This window comes from Poecilia reticulata, chromosome 4, assembly GCF_904066995.2.
Source record: "Poecilia reticulata chromosome 4, P_reticulata-male-v2, whole genome shotgun sequence".
In the NCBI taxonomy this organism is placed as follows: domain Eukaryota; kingdom Metazoa; phylum Chordata; class Actinopteri; order Cyprinodontiformes; family Poeciliidae; genus Poecilia; species Poecilia reticulata.
In genome coordinates, this window is record NC_088833.1 from 19,799,483 (window position 1) to 19,820,043 (window position 20,561).

General features: G+C 38.9%; 2 protein-coding genes across 3 annotated transcripts; both read right to left on the minus strand.

Moving 5' to 3' along the window:
• Positions 1–713: 713 nt before the first annotated feature.
• LOC103463573 (tubulin alpha-1C chain-like) lies at positions 714–3,623 on the minus strand. The gene is made up of 4 exons (XM_008406996.2): positions 3,325–3,623; positions 2,458–2,680; positions 2,237–2,385; positions 714–2,153 (listed from the first exon to the last, which is right to left on the minus strand). Exons 1-4 carry the CDS (start codon positions 3,325–3,327, stop codon positions 1,179–1,181), a joined length of 1,350 nt encoding a protein of 449 aa, XP_008405218.1. The 5' UTR covers positions 3,328–3,623; the 3' UTR covers positions 714–1,178.
• Positions 3,624–6,362: 2,739 nt separating this feature from the next.
• On the minus strand, positions 6,363–19,867 carry lmx1a (LIM homeobox transcription factor 1, alpha). Of its 2 annotated transcripts, none has more exons than XM_008406997.3 (8): positions 19,499–19,867; positions 18,885–19,124; positions 12,702–12,922; positions 10,683–10,852; positions 10,287–10,364; positions 9,872–9,944; positions 9,492–9,674; positions 6,363–8,143 (listed from the first exon to the last, which is right to left on the minus strand). In XM_008406997.3, exons 2-8 carry the CDS (start codon positions 19,061–19,063, stop codon positions 8,001–8,003), a joined length of 1,047 nt encoding a protein of 348 aa, XP_008405219.2. In that variant the 5' UTR covers positions 19,064–19,124; positions 19,499–19,867; the 3' UTR covers positions 6,363–8,000. The 2 variants fall into 2 exon arrangements, with proteins under 2 accessions (XP_008405219.2, XP_017159850.2); XM_017304361.2 differs by having other exon boundaries at positions 6,364–8,143; positions 10,683–10,855.
• Between the last annotated feature and the right edge of the window lie 694 nt (positions 19,868–20,561).

Sequence of the window (20,561 nt, forward strand, 5' to 3'; positions counted from 1 at the left end):
TGTGGGTAGCTCGTGTTTATTTTACAATAGAATATGTAACTGTGATTATTAATCCCCTGCTTACAGGGTGGGTTGACACAGAAGTGTTTCATAAGGATATTGGAACATTTGGTTTCAAGTCATGTGTACCCTTGTCCCATCACCTTGAAAAGATGGCTACAGCACGAAACAAGGAATTTGGATTATGTGTTGTGTTTCTCACTGTGCACTTACACCAACAGGAAGGATGAACCACCTATGCATGAATAGGTTGGTGAAACATTCCCTTTTTTTAAAACAGAAGTAACGTATTGAGTGAAAAAGCTATTTGATATTCTTGAATAGTTCTAAATAAACTGCATCTGATTATAGTGAATTGTAAAGATGCCCACTCCCTCCATTCTACATAACCTCTAACCTGTGCATAATTTTGAAGATTAATGAAAAAGTTTGTTTTTTTTTTTTTTCTTAATAAAATAAAATCAGAAGATTAGTGTGTATTTAGCTGCTCTAAATGTAACGGCCTCAACATTTTCAGCCAATGTTCCAGCTTGAAACTATTAGAGAATTAGTGAACGAAGCAAAAGATTAGTGTGATGACAAGAAGAAGCTCCAACCTTGAAGAAATAAAGCAGCAATAAAACAAGTTGAGATGATTGTTGTAATACCAACAAAACTTTTTTTATTGATTGCTTAGAAGGATGCAAAAAGTTTAAAAAGTTGGTGTAAGAATGTGCAAAGAACAGAATACATATTTTTCATAAGGCTGTTGTGCAACTTTTATTTCAGCTTTGAAAATGTTCAGATTTTTCACATATTACATTTCTTTTCACAAATGTATAGATTAAAGCATTTTCTTCCTAGCCCATTACAAGATAAAACTGTCACTTTGTAAAATCATTTACAGTTTCCAACCAATATTTAGCTTCCATTTACAAAATATCAAATATACACACAAAAGAAGATTCTTTTTTTAAATCAGAGTTATCTTTTGGGAATTGTCTGTCATTTCCGATCAGAAAGAAGCAACATGATTGAATATGAATAATGTAAAATCCTAACCTGCCAGAGGTATGAATAATGATGGGCTTTATTGAACAAATATGATTAAATAAGTCAAGTAAAGTAGAGTAGTGCATCAAAAACTACCTTTATTATTGTTATCGAAATAGAAATTTAGACAAGTTATGCATGTCTGTTCAATATTCTTCTCCTTCATCTTCCTCTCCCATGCTATCAGCTCCAACCTCCTCATAATCCTTCTCCAGAGCTGCCAAATCCTCCCTAGCCTCAGAGAATTCACCCTCTTCCATCCCTTCCCCTACATACCAGTGAACAAAGGCCCGCTTAGTGTACATCAGGTCGAACTTGTGGTTAAGTCGAGCCCAGGCTTCAGCAATAGCTGTGGTGTTGCTCAGCATGCACACTGCCCTCTGGAGCTTGGCTAGGTCTCCCCCAGGAACCACAGTGGGTGGCTGGTAATTGATGCCTACCTTGAAACCAGTTGGACACCAGTCTACAAACTGGATAGACCGCTTTGTTTTGATTGCAGCAATGGCAGCATTGACATCTTTGGGCACCACGTCGCCACGGTACAGAAGGCAGCAAGCCATGTACTTGCCCACACGGGGGTCGCATTTGACCATCTGATTGGCAGGCTCGAAGCAGGAGTTAGTGATCTCAGCCACTGTAAGCTGCTCGTGATACGCCTTCTCGGCTGAGATCACAGGGGCATATGTGGCCATAGGGAAGTGGATGCGAGGATATGGCACCAAGTTGGTCTGGAACTCTGTCAGATCCACATTCAGGGCACCGTCGAAACGAAGAGAAGCAGTAATGGAGGACACGACCTGGCTGATGATCCTGTTCAGGTTGTTGTAGGCGGGACGCTCAATGCCAAGGTTTCTCCGGCAGATGTCATAGATTGCCTCGTTGTCCACCATGAACGCACAGTCGGAGTGCTCCAGGGTGGTGTGTGTGGTCAAGACAGAGTTGTACGGCTCCACCACAGCAGTGGACACCTGAGGAGCTGGGTAGATTGAAAACTCAAGTTTGGACTTCTTGCCGTAGTCCACAGAAAGACGCTCCATTAGCAGGGAGGTGAAACCAGAGCCAGTTCCTCCACCAAAGCTATGGAAAACCAGGAAGCCCTGAAGGCCGGTGCACTGGTCAGACTGGGGACCAAAGGAAAGCACATATGAAGTAGAGTTACATCTCATTTAATCTGACAACTACATGGGACTCCTGAAATAGTCACCAGTCTGCGGATCCTGTCCAGAACCTGGTCGATGATCTCTTTTCCAACGGTGTAGTGTCCACGGGCATAGTTGTTGGCTGCGTCTTCCTTACCAGTGATCATCTGTTCAGGATGGAACAGCTGCCGGTACGTTCCAGTGCGCACTTCATCTGAAGACAAGACACTCAGATTCAGAACATTTCTCCCCTTCATCTCTTAACATGTTGAGTGATCTTTCTTACCAATGACAGAGGGCTCGAGGTCTACAAAAACAGCTCTGGGGACATGCTTCCCAGTTCCAGTCTCACTGAAGAACGTATTGAAAGAGTCATCTCCTCCTCCAACGGTTTTGTCACTGGGCATCTGTCCATCCGGCTGTATCCCGTGTTCCAAGCAGTAGAGCTCCCAGCAGGAGTTACCAATCTGGACACCAGCCTGGCCGATGTGTACAGAGATGCACTCACGCTGTGGTGCAAGGGAAGAAAAAAAGATTAATCATCTCAATGTTAGGATCTAGAAATGTTAAAATATATGAAGCAAGCAATGGAAAATGCTGGTATATCCCATTTTTCCCTCTCAATTACATTTCAAGGCCACAAATCACATGGCTTTGGCTGCCCTTTACCTACCAGAGCAACAAGATAAGGGCTCTTTTGTTAATAGACACCAGCATCGGATGACTACAGTCATTTGACTAGTCAAACTAGAACACTGGAAATGAAAACATAAATAGTTTTCCAGCTCAGAAGTCAGAAAACAGATGCCCTTGTGTGAACAAAATCCCATTTGAATAAAGTTCAGTAACCGAACAGGAAGTAAGTGTGCCTGATTAAATACTCAGATGAAAGCAGTTTCTTTAAAACATAAAAAGACACATGAAGCTTAATAAGCAAGTTTTGTGGGAGCAAAAACCAAATAAAAACACCCAAGCAGTTTCAGTTTCTATGAGGCTCATGCAGCTCCTTACATAATGTACTCCAAGAGGGGATTGCTTCCTGCATTCGAAAAGCCAAATACACTTAACATGTTTGTGTGATAGTTTTGTTATATTAGCTTAACAGTTTGTAACAAATTATGATGAATAACAGCGGTTCATGTTTTATGCTCACCATGATTCCAGATGTTGAGAGTTTGAGGTGTTGGAAGAAGAAAAAGCTTCAAACTTTTCTCTCACTGACAGCTAAGAGTCTTCAGAAAGATGAAAGTGATGAATGCAAGTTGGAGGCACTATTTATATTCATTTGCACATAGAAGTACACTTTAATCTGATAGGTTAGGTGTCAAGAGACACATTCTTATTGGTTACAAATGAAACAAGTATTTGACTTGCTGAAACACCCCCAGCTTCTGGTGAATGTGATCATTATTGACACAGGAGGATTTTCAACTAACTCAAGCTAACTCATTTGATTATTGCTATTTTAAATAAGAAAAACAAATTTTGGTTCTGAATATTTATGTCAGTATTGCTTTTTAGACAATAAAATAGTGAAACAGATTATTATTATTATTATTTTATTTTATTTTTTATTTTTTGTTAAAAGCAACACATTCTCAAGACATTTGAGATTTTCACTCTGAGATTTTGATCCAGTAAAAGAAAAAAAAAAGATTTATTTAAAAAAAATTATGTAAATAATCAGGTCAAATCGAACAAACAGTGGTCCAAACAAAAATAGTATAGGAAGGAAGTAAGTCATGCATTCATCTGTTTTTCCTGATCAATTTGCATCATGCTGTTGATAAACCGGTAGTGTACACACAACATCTAGTTATGGTGTATAGACAACTGGTAATAAGGCTTTCAAATCTGTGAACACTCTCTGTACACTTTTCTGAGAAAAAAAATCTGAATTTTAGGGCAAAAACATGGTATTAATAATCATCTGACGTTATTTTTGATTCCTGGAGATCACCTGGATCTCAAGTTGGGTCTCCACCCTCAAATACCTTAACCAGTATTTTGGAAATGTTTTCTACTAAGCTCAATTCACCAATATGTAAACCACTACAAAATACATTAAATTGAGTTAAAGATTAGGTTAGAGGTACTGGAATTATTCTTTGGTAAATCATTAAATTTTAATTTAATTAAATAAATGTCAGTTTGGACAATTAATTTACGAACTCGTAAAAAATATTAATATAATTTTATTTACTGGAATTTATTGATGTGAAGTAGTCTAAGTTTCCTTCTAAAACTGTACAGGAAAATACATTGTTCTTGTGTTTTTGTTTGTTTTTTGCATTCCTTTTTTATTTTTCAACAAACTTGTCCGTACCTTTCACATAAACCAATTTTAAATAACATGTATTTTAGGAAGGTTTTTATGTACAAGCTGGGTGTCATCTGTTATCCACTAGGGGGTGCTGCAGAGCTCTACATACCTCTTCTTCCCACAGCCTTGGTTCTATGGCAAACCTCAAGTGTTTAAGTGTTAACAAAACAACACAAAAGAAATCTATTTAATAATTAGGTAATTTTAAAGTCCAACTGCTTGCATTTGGATTTATTTAGTAGCATCAGAGTGAAAGGGGTAAAATGTATGTTTCAGATTTATATTTGTTTTAAAAATTATGTCATTTCATTTTCCCATCACAACTAAGCACTACGTTGTGGTGGTCTGCCAAACAAAAAAATACATTGTAGTCTGTGGCTGTAATGCGACACAATGTGAGAATGTCAGTGGTTGTGAATGTTTCTGCAAGGTCCTGTTTAATCATTGGACCCTAAAAATTTAATAGATAGACTATTTCATCTCACTTGAGCAAATTCACATAATTGTTTCATGTGGTGTCTAAATGTTCAAATGTAGAACTGGACAAATATGTACTGTCTTAACAGCTCCCTGGGTTTTTTTTGTTGTTGTTGTGAAATACTGCAGGCAGTTTAACAACTACTGACGCAGAAGTCCCTTTACTATCTAACAAGACAGTAAAGACAGTTGACTATATTTGGCTGCCACATTTTGCCTGTTTTTATTTGTTAAAAAAAAGAAAAGAAAGTGCAATAATTTGCCGAAATGTGTATATTTTCCTACCACATCACAATTGTGTGCTTTTCGGTCTGTAATAGAAAACGCATTTAAGCTTGAGGTTGAAATGTGTCACCACGTATAAAATTCACAGGGCCCAATCCAGCAGTCAGGTCAGGCAGCACTTCACACTTTACACATGCTTTAGAGCGCCCTCTTCTGTTACAATAATTTTATGCCTTCACGTCACTGTTTATTTAGTAGCACTGATAAGAAATGAGGGAAAAAATTATCTCATCACACTAAACCACAACTGGGTAATAACAACAGCAGCACCTAAAACAACATTTTTTTACCACAAATTCCAGGGATTTTAAAATTTTTTGGTAAAATTTTTGGGTAATGTGATCACTGCTAATAACACAGCTAAGGATGAGGAGGCAGACAGCATTTTAATGTGGAAGGCATTTTGTGTTAGGAACATTTTCAGTGCTTGATGTTGTAGATAAATTGTAAAGTTTCTTCCATATATATTCTTTATTTTTTCCCCTTGTTTCTATATTTTACTGTACACTTTATTGAGTGATAAACATGCTTGTTGCAAGAATTTTGTTTTTGTACATAAAACATAATTAATAGTTTGGAGAAATATATATGCTGTACAGTGAGCAATATTGTTGAAGCTAGATATTTACAAGCATAGTTTGAACACATAGTTTTGACTCTCTGTGTTTTGCCATAATGACAGCTGCTACGTTTGGAAGAAATGGGGAAAGGGAAGGACAGAGTTTGTTGATGTTAGAACTGGTGATCTTATTGATATGAGACTCTTAAGTGGAGGGGAAGAAGAAAACAAGGACTTGTCAGCAGACAAACGGAAACTTTTGACTTTGGGTTGAATAAATTTTGTGCCACTCAACCCAGATAAAACAGAGTTTCTGAGAGTAGAAACTGTTTGGTCATCAAGTTTAAGGAAGCTTGATGCAAACCGGGATTTTGTTTTAGCACTAAAAAAATTTAAATTAATAAGCACATTTATCAAATGTACAAAGGCAATGAAGGTACTTAAATTTATTTATTTTTTTTAAAATATACTGTATATAAAAATCTCTCTTGTTATTCTGGCTAACTAGGAAGAAAACGTCACAATCCTTATTGACCTAAAACACAGTAAGAAACAAGGGTTAAGTGTCTATTTGTAGGTCAACTATTAACTATTTTAGCTGAAGTGGGTCACAGACACAATGTTTGCATTGTGATTACTTTAAAATCAGATTCTACAATTTATGATCTGCACAGATTCTTTTTTGTTGTACATTTGAGCTGTTATCCGTTACTAGAGAAACCTCTCGTTGGCTGGTAAAAGCCTTTGTAATGTCTTCAGGAAAGCATGTGTATCTGTCTTGATGATACAACAGCATGAAGCCAATTATACCAGTTAAAAGACAGAGTGTTTGTGGCCTGCGGCTGGCACAAGGGGTGCAATTAATAACCAACCGCTGACAGGAAACGGTTTGGCTACCATCATGATAATAATGAGGTTATTGCTACCTGCTGTGACTGTATGATCACAAATTATTTGTTTTTTTAAAATGCCTCCCCTACTGCTAGTAGCATTTAACACGCGTCCGTTCAAAACTCTCACAAACGCTGTTTTCTCGTATTCTTTTTAAACACGGACACCAGTTAACTCTTCAGAATGTGCCTTTAAAGCTAACGACGTTGCTCCTCCTTGCACATGGGCTTGCATTCATGCAAATGCCAGCAGATACTTGGAGCAGATACCGACACAAAGGGACTCACACGAAGATATTCTCTGCTACACACTTCTTCAGCTCTCTGCTTGGCACCGGATCACCTCGCTGACAGACACTTAGATTGTTCCTGACCAATGACTTGCGCTCTCTGCTCTGCGAGGTCTGATTTCATAGTGGGAAATGTGAGACAAGTCCAGGAAAGGGTTCACGGCAGGGGCAAGGAGGCAATCCGTACAGTCGGGCTTCGTATCTTCACGTCACGCTGGGCATTCTCTCCTGACACAGCTTTCAGCCCCTCTGCTGTCTGGTGCCTCGTCTATTCTGAGGGTTTTCTCAGCCTCCCGTCCAAAGGATTGGAAGCATTCCAGTCGGGCACAGTGCCTGGGTGGTCCCACCACCCCACCCTCTTCCCTCGTCCACTGGAAGAAGGAGAAGGCAGAAGAATGCGAGAGGCACAATGTGACCGTTGATGAAGACGGCATGGATGCAATGCTTACCTGCCGCTGACCCATACAGCTGTGAGGGCTCCGCAATTTACAATCTACAGATCCAGGCCACGGCCAGGGGAAGAAGATCCACTGACCCATCATTTAGAAGGGCCTGACAGGTGACGAGGACGGACTGACCTGCATGTCACCCAAAGAATCTTCTCACAAAAAAAAAAAAATCCGGCATATCTTGGATGTATTTTTATTATTTTGAATGAACAGTGTACACGCACACATTGTGAGAATAAATACAAATACACTCCGAGGTTATTTATGTACACGAACGGAAGGGGCTTCTGACTAACCATAAAAAGTGAGGGGAGCGGCACAATGCGTGGAGGGTTTATATGCTTTCTAGACATTGCGCTGCAAATGAGAAATGGAAAGCATTAACGGAAGCGATGTGACAATGTTTACCAAGAATCGAATATGTTAAATTACATGGCATCACAGTGTACACATCTCCCCTTCTGAAATTTTACATGTGTTGACCTAACTAGCCTGGGGAGATAAAAGTGTGTTTCCAGAGTGGATTGCAGCTTCTCCCTGAGCCTGAACTCCACCCTCAGGAGGTGAAGTAGGAGTCCTGCATGGAGTAGAGGCAGTCGATGGGAGTGAGTGGGGACGATCCAGCCAGAGAGAGGCAGTCATTGTCAGCAACATGGCACAGAGACTCCCTGTCTATTTCCCCATACAAGCCTTGAAAACCTGCAAAAACACAAATTATCATTAGGTTAGTGCATGTAGATTTGACCTTTCACTTACAAGAGCCGACTGTCGCACAAATGACTTTGCCAGGCTTGTTATGCAAAGCAAACGTCTTACCCATGACGATTTAAAAAGACATGTTCACATCGATACATGTTGAAATTCTTCTAAAATTAACAATCTCATGTTGCTCATTCATGATTAGTCGCAACTTTCTAGTTAATGTTTCAGATTAAATAGAATGTAACAGAATATAAATATTCTAAGATGGCTCCATGTTAAAGAGAGAAAGTAATAATATTTTTATTGCCTTTTTTATTTTTATTAAAAACACTTTACTAGTTAATTTGAAGTTAATGTAGTCTAAAACACAGCTTAGGATAGTAAAATCTAAAGTAAATTACATCAGTTTCCAGTAAATCTTCACTTTTCCATTTGATGTGGCATTAGTCTGGGATGATTAAAGGACTTTTTGTATTTTTTATTTTTTTGCAAGAAAGTTGAAGGTCCTTTGTCTTTGAAGATACAATTATTTATCTGAGTTAATTCTTTCATCTGAATGTCTGAAGTACAATATTTTACCGCAGAGTCAACAGTCTGGAGTGACCAGATGAAATTGACTTACTATATACATACAGAGGAAATTTTCATTCACTGACTATTCTGTTGGATAAAATGTGACTCCTGCTCAGACACAACCAGAATGAAAACAATAAACCAGTGATAATAAACTGTACCATATTTATCAAACTACTAACACATGATTCCAATTCCACAGAGTCAGTTCTTTTGTGTCTAAAGTGAATTAAAGTTTTTAAAAAGATTTTTTTTTTTTTTTTTACATTTTGAAAAGAATACACTCAGTTTTCACAAATGTAACTATAATATATACAAGTTCTCACATAGACAGCACCCTGTCTATGTGAGAACTTGTCTGCTCTTGGGGTATCCCTGCTGATGTGGGAGCCGTAAGCAGTGGCTTATGTTGCTTATGCATTGTGCTGGCTCAGCAACAACCCTCTAACTTTTTGGAAAACAGCCATGCTGCAAAAATAAACCTGTTTTTTTTTTGTTTTTTGTTTTTTTTGTTAAACAGGGAGGCAACACACATTCTGATATGAAAAAAGAAAGAAAATATAAGGGTAAAAAATAAATAAATAAAAACAAAAAATCAAAAGGTGACTTGATTCCAAATTCAAGGTTTAGCACTGATGTGTGAAATTTCAACAAGCTTAAATTTGAACATTTACCAAGTGATTTAAATGCACTCTCACTTTTCTTTCTTTGTCAAATTACAAAATGCTTTTTCATGACATAAAACAGGGTTTAATTTGCAGAGTTCTTTTACCGTAAGGGTGCATGTGATCCCCTGGCATCTGGGGTGGAGTCAGGCCCTGTCTGAAGGGGTCCGTGTCCCAGTCCTGCTGCTCCAGGGTGGTGAGCCCCATCTGCTGCTGCTGCTGCTGCTGAACATGTGCGAAAGATGGCCCCATGCACTTTGTCTCTGAACCTAAACTGCCACATGAGGGCACTGTAGAGCACAGAAAACTTTGTGAAATTGTTTCATAAAGCTGATTGATAAGCTTCTTCTTTAACATTGATGGGAATTTGTTGCAAGTGCTCTTTTTGTAATCTATGATTCAGTTGATTTTACTCAGATTATTAATCTAAATTGTGAGTAATTAAAGTCACAAGTGATAAGTTGTACGGTATTTCGTCTGAACTCACCTGTTGAGAGTTCACACTGCTCCTGAGTGTGTTGCTGCTCCTGCTGCTGTTGTCTTCTGGCCAATTTCTTCATCTAAACAACAAACATCCATTAAATGAAATAGCAAAAAAAACACATTTTTTGCTCTGTCACGTGACTCAGTCGCAAAAAATATTAACAGTGAAGTCAAGAACATCTGTCATTGAGTGAGAGAAACCACACATGAGTCCACTTTGTGAGGAAATATTAGCTCTAATCTCCAGTGATCTCCCTGCAAGATGTCATCAGCTTCCTGTATAAGGAGATAACTCGGCTGATTTCCACTCTGGCTCACAAAGTCAGTGCAGAAAGACTGCTTTTATTAAACGTGCATGTGAGATTGTGTATGCGTGTGCATATGTGTGTGTGCGTGTATGTGTGTGTGTGTGTGCTTACTTTAGCTCTCTGGTTCTGGAACCAAACCTGCACAACCCGGACACTTAGGCCCGTTTCTGCTGCCAAGGTCTCCCTTACCTTGGATTAAGATTCAGGTGGGAAGCAGAAAAAGATATAAAGCAAGGTTAGAAAAGTACAAAACAAGAGGAAAGATAATTGTGCATTTGAAGGTTAAAAAGTTTGTTTGCTCTTACAAGGGTCAAATCATAATGACGCTACAGCTTAGATTTTTATTAGGTAAATCTGCTTTGTATCTTTACAACTTCCTTCAACTTCCTAATATGAAACAAAAACAAACAAACAAAAAAAACACTGTGTCATCTGCAGGATATAAGCTGAGCTGTGATGAAGTCACTTGCCCCTACTCTGTATAAAATCAAAGAACAAGCGCGTTACCTTTCGGCAAGGTTTTGATGAGACCTCAAAGGAAGCCTTGAAGGTACGTCTTTGTTGGGTGGTCAGAATAGTGCGAGGTCTTTTGGGACGTTTGGTTTCTGAATTATTTGCACCACCTCGCCTCTGTGTAATCCGCCCCAATTCCTCCTCTTCTTCATCGTCACTTTTACCTGCTGGGCCAACGTGACAGGGAAGACATGCAGAGATCAGACCTGGGAAACATTTTACCAAGCAAAACCTAGTTATGTAATTTAATATGTAGGGCAGAAATAATGCACCTGGACAAACATTTTAGGCTGTAACAGCATTTAGTCCTGATGATCTGTTCAAATCTGCTGATTGCATCACTACTTTTATTTTTCATTCAGAATTTCACAGAATTTACTTGATTTAAATAAATAAATAAATAAATAAATAAATAAATAAATAAATAAATAAATACTCATGGCACTGTCAACTGTACCATACAAAAGTAGCATTCCACTACAGTTTTACCACATTTTTGTCAAAATCATGACAACTCTAATGTCCTGCTTAAGCCATCCAAACTGATGCTTAACTGTTAGGTGGAATAGAAAGGATGAATTATTTTCAGTTTTACAAATGAAAACTCTGATGCTTATAGATAAAATCCAGCGCAACCAATTGCTTTCAGAAGTCACCCAATTGATAAACGGAGACCAGTTTTGTGTGCGTCTGCCTGTGTGTGTGTGTAAAAACAACTGCTTGTTCCAATTAGGAAATAAAAAGTAAAAGACAAACATAGGGAATTCAAAAAAATGTTTTGAAGCCGCGTAAAACCTAGGGAGGTTATACAACGATACATTAAGGTTTGGACATCTTACAGAGCGCTGTTCAATCCATCATTTGAAGAACAAATTCAGAGAGAGAGAGAGGAAACGGTTAAACAGAGAAGCAGCCAAGAGACGTGGTGGAGTTGTGGAGATCTGCAGCTCAGGTGGGAAAATCTACACTGACAGAACAACCAGCGGTGGAGCATTCATAACACATGTTATGTGTGGAAAACTGAAGCTGGTCACCACTCTGAACAAACAAAGCTCATCGCGACAGCATCATGCTGTAGGCTGCTTCTCTTTAACTTTGGGTGTCAGACCTGTTTTAAGTGAGCTCAAAACAGGTCATAATAGCAAAAACCAATTGTTTGTCAGCAAAGAAACTGTTGTGCAAAACTGACTTTTACGATTTTGGATTTTAGTTTACATGAACTAATTAGTCATGTCTGAACAAGGTCTGATTCACATAGGATTAGATATGAATTTCCTGATTTAATAGTAGTTGCACATTTTTATTTAATGTACTTTGCATGAAAACTTAGTATGATTATTTTGAAATCACATCATCTGCACCAGAAAAAAAAAAATAATCAGACATCATATATAACAATGCATAAGGCATAATATATGCATCAGTTTTTTCAGTGCATTTTTTTGAGAGGTTTTTGATAGGAAATGAGTCAGGTATCGCTCTAAAGACAGTGGGAAAGCAGCATCAGTTTTAAACAAAACAATATGTTTCTGTTTTTATTTACATTATATGAAAATGTAAATAATTTTTATACTTCTCAATAAAATTTTTATACTACTCAATAATCAACAGAAATACTTACGTCTGCTATTAATTAAAAAAAAACAACTGTATTCATTATTGTAAAGGAAGCAATACTATTGGTCAAACGGCATTTTAATTATTAAATGATTTATTTCTCGTCTTAAAATGTTAATGCATAATTAATTAAAGCAAGCAGCTCCTAAATATAAATAATTGACTTATTTATGCATATACAAATTCATACATAAAACATTTCTAATACTTACACATGTAGACGTAAATAAATTATCTCATAGTCTGCTTTTCAAAAGGGCTGCTATGTCAGCTACTGCCTGCTTTAGTGAGCTACACAATTTTGAGCAAACAACCCCCAAAGCTAGAATAAAGAGCACGTATATCATTAAAAAGTCAATGGAAGAGAAGCAGCATCAAAGAAGTCAGATTGTATACCGGTATCTGAGGACGCTGGACTCGCCAGACACTGATGGTAGTCCTCTCTGGCACACAGAAGCTGTCCCTCCCTGAGGACACAGCGGTCTCCAGTCTGCAGGCGGCAGGAACAAACTTTGCAGGTGAAGCAGCGCAGGTGGAAGGCGGCGGCTCCTGCTCGCATCACAAGCTCTGCAGGGGAGATGGCCTCCGCACAGCCCCCACAACGCACTGCAAACAGACTGAAGACAAATAGGTGTAAGTAGGCATAAGTATTCGGACACTCAGCAGCTGTTAGAATAATGTGTTTGTTTGCTTTAGGTTCTTATAAAGACTTTGTACGCCTCTGTAAAATGGGACTTCATGAGAAGAAAATACATTTTCTTGACCTGGAGAATGTTGCTGAGTCTCGCTGTCACTCAAAACCGCAACCAGCGCCTGACTTCTCCCCTTTCCTCCTCCTTCCCCTTCTACCCCAAAACCGTTTAGACACATACCCTCAGTGTGTCGGGTGTGTATCTTAGCGCCTGGCAACCAGAACTGGTGGGCTCAGCCCTGAGAGACTGTTGCCGTGGCTCCGACTGCTGTGTCCGAGGCCGTGCTCCTGGGGACTGGAGAGAAAAGGCTCTCGGCAGGCCATGGCTCCAGGCTGAGGGGGGGAATCAGGTCTCCTGGTGGGAGAGACTGAGCCGCTGGTCCCAAGAATTATCCGTGGAATTATCTTTAAGTCTGCTTAACCAGAGTCGGACAAAGGCAGAGCCGGCCCCCGAGCAGCGGGACCATTGTCCTCCAGTTGGCACGGCCACATTTTGGGTCTGTCACGCAGGATGATGCGTCATCATCCTGGAGCTGGGCGTTTGTTTCCAGACCTGACTGGGTCACCAGACCAGGCAGTGAGGAGGCATGAGAAAGTGACAGCTTTACCCCCTTTTTTTTGTTTTCATCTAAAACACGGCACTTGCCCAACAAGGAGAGAGAACTGGGTGTTATACCTTTTTTCATACATAAAATAAAGAATGCAAACAGGGTCAAAGCGCTTTTGGTTTCTTTAGTTGTAATTTTCCTAAGATAAAGCAAAATGCATGGCAAATAACATTATAATGATTAATGTCCCAAGATTTGCTACAGCTACTAAACGACAATAATCTTGTATGTTTTATAATTTTGTGTGTTTTGGTAGCATGCTTAGGGTCATCGTTCAAGTTGGAACCAGGTTGTAACTTCCTGCTTGATATTTTGACATGTTGCTTCAATACTGTTCTTTCCTCATGGTGTAATCTATTTTGCGATGCGCTTTAGATCATCCTGGAGAAAAACAATCCACAGCACAATGCTGCTACAAACATGTTCGTCTCTTGGACACAGAGGCATTTCTTTCCTGAATGGTGTGGCTGGAGAGTCCTGTATTTTATCTTATTTAATTTTTTTTGTTTCTGATTGAACAAATGAAAGCAGTGATTTCAAGCATCTGGGAATTGTACTCAAGGGTTGGCTAATTTCTTTTGATTTTTTTCATGATGCCACAAGGACCTGCTGTGTCTGAGATGTTGCTCTAAAATACACTTGACATTATTGTTAATCCTTAGGTTGAGAATACATAAAGTCATTAAATCATCATCTAGACTTCCATAAATTGTTTAAGAAAATGGTAATGTCAGTGTTTGTAAAAAAGAAAAAAAATGTAAATTTGAAAATTTGAAAATTTGTAGCAGGTACAAATACATTAAGCTAAACACAAGCGCATAAAAAGCCATTACGTTTTATGGATAATTTTGGCAAAGTTTATTTTCTTATATTTTCTTAGGTTTTCTTAATTTTCTTTAAATATCCTGAGAAACATGTTTTTATGTAACATTGAACACATTTATGATTTACATGTTCCTTAATATTCACAAACCAACTCAGACCAAAAATAAAGACAAAACAAACACTCATGATAAAGGACCCCTGTCGAGTGGTCTAGAGCGCCTATATCCTAAAGGCAAACATTGCTGAGACCTCTTAATGTCACTCTGGAAACGGTGAATCCCAGCCCCAGAAACTCACCAGTCGCCCTACTTGACCCGTCAGAGCCGTACGTCCCTCAGCGTTGACGGTGTGGGCTTTAATATGGCCAACATACCATCTGTGGTATGTGCATTCCTGTGGTGATACGAGGTGAATCACCCAAATATATCAAAGGACGTGTGGCTGAGGAAATACCCGGAGTGTTTGCGAGTCTCTGGGATACACTGAGCCGATCTCTCCCCGTGACGCTAATGATAGATGTCAGCAGAGAGCAAACTGCGGGCATTAATGTTTTGGAGATCATTTCTTGTTTCGAGAATCGCCGTTCCATTACAGGCCCAGTCCAGCTCGCCCTATTAGCCCTGGTTCTTTTAAGAGTCAGTAATGCAAAGGCAAGAGTACCTCAAATACTTAGGCAGCAGCTCAAGATGTTTAATATTTCAGAGTTTCCGCTGACTTGATTGGCCCAGCGACTCGGCCGGGAGAGCGGGAACACTCAGTCACGCTGGATTAAGACCAATTAGTGACATGGTGGTTATAGAGAAATAAGTCAGCAGAATATTATTCTCCTCCACACCAATATGGGGCACATTTAAGGTGAACATACTGTGTAAGACAAACAAAACAAAACAAAAAAACAACTAAACTCTACACTCACTCACTGTTCTTGCCATGACCTCAGAGCTGACCTTTGGCAGTGGGGCAAATAGACTGCAGGTCTGCTGGACATGCACAGATCCTGTTTCTGGATCAGGTTAACCTGGATCCTCTGCTGAACACACACAGCAACATAGGACACATATCAGATATGCATCTTCAGGTCAAGTGTACCGCCCGTCACGTCGCAGATCTGCAGACCAATCTGCTGTCCACTCCACATGCCCACTGAGCCATTTAGGTAATCTATATACTGACAGTCCAACCAAACTAAACCTCCTGTTGTCTGACAGGAATTATGTTTTAATAAATAATACGACAGCTTGTTGCATGCAGTGTACCATATCATTGACACTGGTCAGGAAAACAAATGTAGGACTAATTTAATTAAGTTAATCCTCTGGTTCTTAAATGTAACCATTGAAAGAAAAGCGATCAAAAGTTCACATGTTCTTCACACCATCTGGATTTAACCAGTGATCATCATGAGCAACATATTACTGGTTGGATGCGGCATGTGCAAGTCCAGATAAATGCAATGTTAAGGCTATATTCTTGCTATACGCACACTCATTGATGTATTTTATTTTTTTCATGTGTGTAAAATTATATTGTTCACACTAATTTTCTCCAGCAGGTACTACATGTTAAAAACCTTCAAAAATGTGTTGATGTCCCCACTCTGTTTCAGCCTGGATCCATCAGTTATAATATTATGGTTTCTCGAAACCAGAACAAAACCAAATGAAAATGTTCAAGATTAAAATAAGTAAGTCACAAATCGAAAAATATTGTATTAGGAAATTTTCAAACCATAAACTTCTAGATAATTTTTGCAATTTAGAGTAAATCCCAACTTTCAAGTTAGTAATGGAAAAGAAAAACACATGTTAACTAAAGACACCATGTGTTTATGCATTTATTTAAAATTATATTTAGCATTACAGTTCATATGATCCAGTTCATTAGTATTTTTTTCCAAAAGCAATACTGTTTTAGTTTTCTTAGCAATAAATGTTTACATTTAATTTAGTTTACTCTTTAATTGCTTGAAAAATTTGTATAGTTTTTACAGTATTTTAATATTTACAACTCAATTATGAATAAAAAAGTAAAACTGGTTTAAATTGGTACTTTATAAAGTAAATCTTCTAACACATTTGCTCTACTTTTTACTGGTTTATGATTTTTTTTTCTGTCAAAAGAATACAAACTCTAATATCCAAATGCTATCCCTAAATTTAAAAAAAATGGTAAAAGACAGTAATAAATACACAAAAAATAAACACACTCTGGCTGCTCTCACAAGCACAGAGGAAAACATGCCGGATCCGGACAGAAGATCCAGCATGTGCTTAGAGACAAATGTTGTCTCAGTATGAAAAAATCACACTAAAAAAGTGGCACCGTTTGTTTGTTGAGCTGATTCTGGCACACATTTTTAAAACACTCAACGAGGACAAAAGCCGTGCCCATGTGTGTCACCCAGACAGGAGGCTGAGGGTGTGGTGAGGGTCGGCGGGGGAAAGGGGGGTTTCAGAGGTGGAGCCTTGGCACCAGGCCTCCTGCTAATTGATCAGCTCAGATATCTCACGGTCGACTGGACCTCGTCCCATTGCTCAACACAGGGGCTGCTGCAGGAAGAGATTTCCAGATGCCGCTGCGCATATCGCCAGGGCTCCTGGAGCGCACTGTCCCCCAAAATAAGTTCACACCATCCTCACCGTCTCTCTGCAAGGGATGCACCAGACCTTCTGACATATGGCTCTGCTCTACTAATTACCTCTTTGCACTGCTCTTTGGTTCTGAACTGTTATAGCCGCTCATCACATGGCACTGTTTGGAATTTTGACCAGAACAATAGTAGAATAATAGTGTTGAACCTGCATAAAATTGCTCATTCTTTTTTATATTCGTCTGGACTACTTTTGTTGTAACAACCTTTGCTAAACTGGAGAAAAAATAATATGGGCTAATACCTTTTTGGGTGGGTGTATTTCCTCTCGTTTGGATGAGAGCAGCTTGAAGGAAGACGACGCGTAAATGGGAGAGAGTACGGTCATTTTTTCTAGGGAGGTGTGAGAGGTGGGGAGGGGACCATATGCTGTCCCCAGCTTGCAGTTGCCACGCCAATGGCCCCCAACATCTTAACACATTTTGACAATGTGTCAGCTGAGCTATACCCCTGGTTGTGCGTGAAGGTGCAATGGTGTTATTGTGCATGTGTTGTCTGTGATCATGATGTACAATAAACAATAGTTTCCTTACATCCCTTCTCCGCCCACCCATCCACCCACTCTGCAGTCACCTTGTTCTCTCAGCTCGCCAAGGCCAATTTTCTTTAAAGTCATGATGCAAAGTTAAAACCCTTGCAAACTCAACCACGGAGATTTGACTACACTGCAAAAATGGAAACTATTTCATTGAGTCTTTAGCCTCTGTTTCTTACTGTTACACAAGCAAACGCCCACCAACACATGCATTCTTCGCCAAGGTCAAGATGTGGACAAGGATTCTTTTGTGAAAGTCGGACTAATATTGGGATAGGAGTACTTAAATGGGCACCAAAGGAAAACATTGCACTTGAAAACTTGCTGTAACTAACTCGTAGGTATCCTATTTTGGCATAAAATATTATACACGGTTTCCTGGCAAGTATTCATACCCTTTGAGGTTGCTATGCAGGGAACAGAGTAAAAGTGTAAAACATGGTGCTGTGGTTAAATCAGATCAAGACTGGACTTTTTTTTTTAACCAGCATTCTACATCCCTACAGTGATCAGTGGTGGTGGCAGTATCATGTCCTTGGGATGTTTTTTCTTCATCAACAGAAAAAACATCTGAGAAATATCTCAGAAGTGAAGATGGAGGGACAAAAACAGCGCAAAACTTGAGGTGGAGTTTGACAAACCAGAACAGCAAAGTTAAACATAAGGTCAGAGCTATGGGCTCGTTTCAGTAAAAGTATAATAGAACGGCTCAATTCTAAGGTCTAAGTTTGGACTTAAATCAACGAAAAGGCTTAGAGACTAATGCTTAAAGAAATTCAAAATGGCGGAAGAAGGTGAGCTGGTTTGCAAAGAACGACAGAAATACCCAGACGACTTTTGTGATAATTTATGAAATAAAATTCCAATCAAAATATTTTTTTAAGCAAAAAACAGGAGGAAGTCCAGGGAGTTGAGAATACCTTTGAGACTGTTTCCTGCATCGTGAAAACTCTGATGCATTTTATCGACGCCCAATATCATTTATAATGCTAATGTGGGAAATGAAATTAACCGAGTAAAAGTAATTATTCCTGTATAATGAGTTATAGTAGGTTATTTATCTGCTTTGAACCAGAATGCTAAGAGTTTGCCGCTCAGTGAAAAACACTAGACGACTGAAGATAACGTCAGAATGACGTTTTGGTTATAGCATGGATATCTGGTGAAGTTGTAAATTGTGACTTTGTTTTGTTTTTGTTTGTTTTGTTTTTTTTTTATTCTACATTCAAAGAGTTTAACTAAGAAAATATCAAAAAGTGTCTGCACTCACTGAGCATAGTCCCGCCTGCAGAAAAGTTTCCGGTCCCGCAGAAAGCAGGAATTCCTGAGCGGGTCCCCGCACGCCGCGCACCGCACGCACCGCTCATGCCAGAGGCCATCACTGACTCTGAGGAGAAACCTGTCTCTGATCGGCCGGTGGCATCCAGCGCACACTGCCTTCTGATCCATGCCTGCAGGGTTCAGAGGGGGAGCTCCTTTGATGAGCGGGCTTTCAACAAAATCAGCGTATCTGGGAAAAAAAAAAAAGAAAAAAAAGAAAAAAAAATTCAAATCGATGCACCAATTATCACTTGGATAACATGTTTGAATGCAATAACATTTCCGTAACGTCAGAATTGCGTTTATTTTATTTCGTTCTTGTCTGCTAATTTCAATACCACAAAGGCCTTGAGAAGCAATATTTTTGAAATATTACTATAAAATAAAGAAATGTTCACATAGCCGTTCTCCAAACCTATGATATGATATGGTAGAAACTTTATTTTATTTTATTCCTTTTTTTACTTTTTAAGAAATTTAACAGACATAAAGCACTTTCAATAAACTTTTGCCACTAATGCTCTGAGGTAGAATTTAAAACAGTATTATAATGACACACATTACCTGTGATATGCGACTTTCTCTTAAAGGAAAAAAAAAAATAACACTTTGGTTCACAAAGTCCCACGTCTTGTACAGAGCATCTCCGGCGCTCAGGATCCCGCTGCTGCGGCTTGCTGCTGAGCGCAGAGCCGCACATCAAAAGTTTCTCCTCGGGGGTTTCCACTCAGAGTCCTCTACAAGCGTCCACTCCCATCCAGTAAAAAGCCTGCGCTGCTCTATCAATTATCCTATTATCGGAGAACAGGAAAGAAACAGAGAGCTGTGCATACTTCCTCCATGTGCAGGTGCAGGTTACCTCTTTCCAAGTCTCCCCCTCCTCCTTCGGTCGCTTTCTCTCCCCCTGCAGTTCACTACTTTCTCCACTCTGAATTCCTCTGAGGCAGCAGCACTCTCATTTTTTTTGTTGCTCATTGGATAGATAGATAGATAGATAGATAGATAGATAGATAGATAGATAGATAGATAGATAGATAGATAGATAGATAGATAGATAGATAGATAGATAGATAGATAGATAGATAGATAGATAGATAGATAGATAGATAGATAGATAGATAGATAGATAGATAGATAGATAGATAGATAGATAGATAGATAGATAGATAGATAGATAGATAGATAGATAGATAGATATCAACATGTATGAATTATAATAAACGTTATATCAAATTTTGATTAATTAGTTTGTTTATTACCCTGTTATCCTTATTTTATGTAATGCAACATTTTGTCATTTGATTTTGTCAATAAAAAAAAAGTATTAACTTCATGTTTAGTTGTGCTTTCATAAGCTGCAATCATGAGCGATGATATTAAACTTAAGGGGGAAACCAGTGTTGACAATGACAATAAATGAAATGCAAGATGTTAAAGGTGCAAAAACACAAATAGCTCCTTAACAAAATATTACTTGATTTTGTTTAGGTCTCTCTGTCTCTGAAGATGACACATCCACAAGTTGCAGTGCACCTAAGGACAGTCAATGATTAGTGACAATGTTAAAACCACATATCAGCTTCTTTGTCTTAGTCTAGCCAGGACTCCAGCCACATCTGAACTGGGT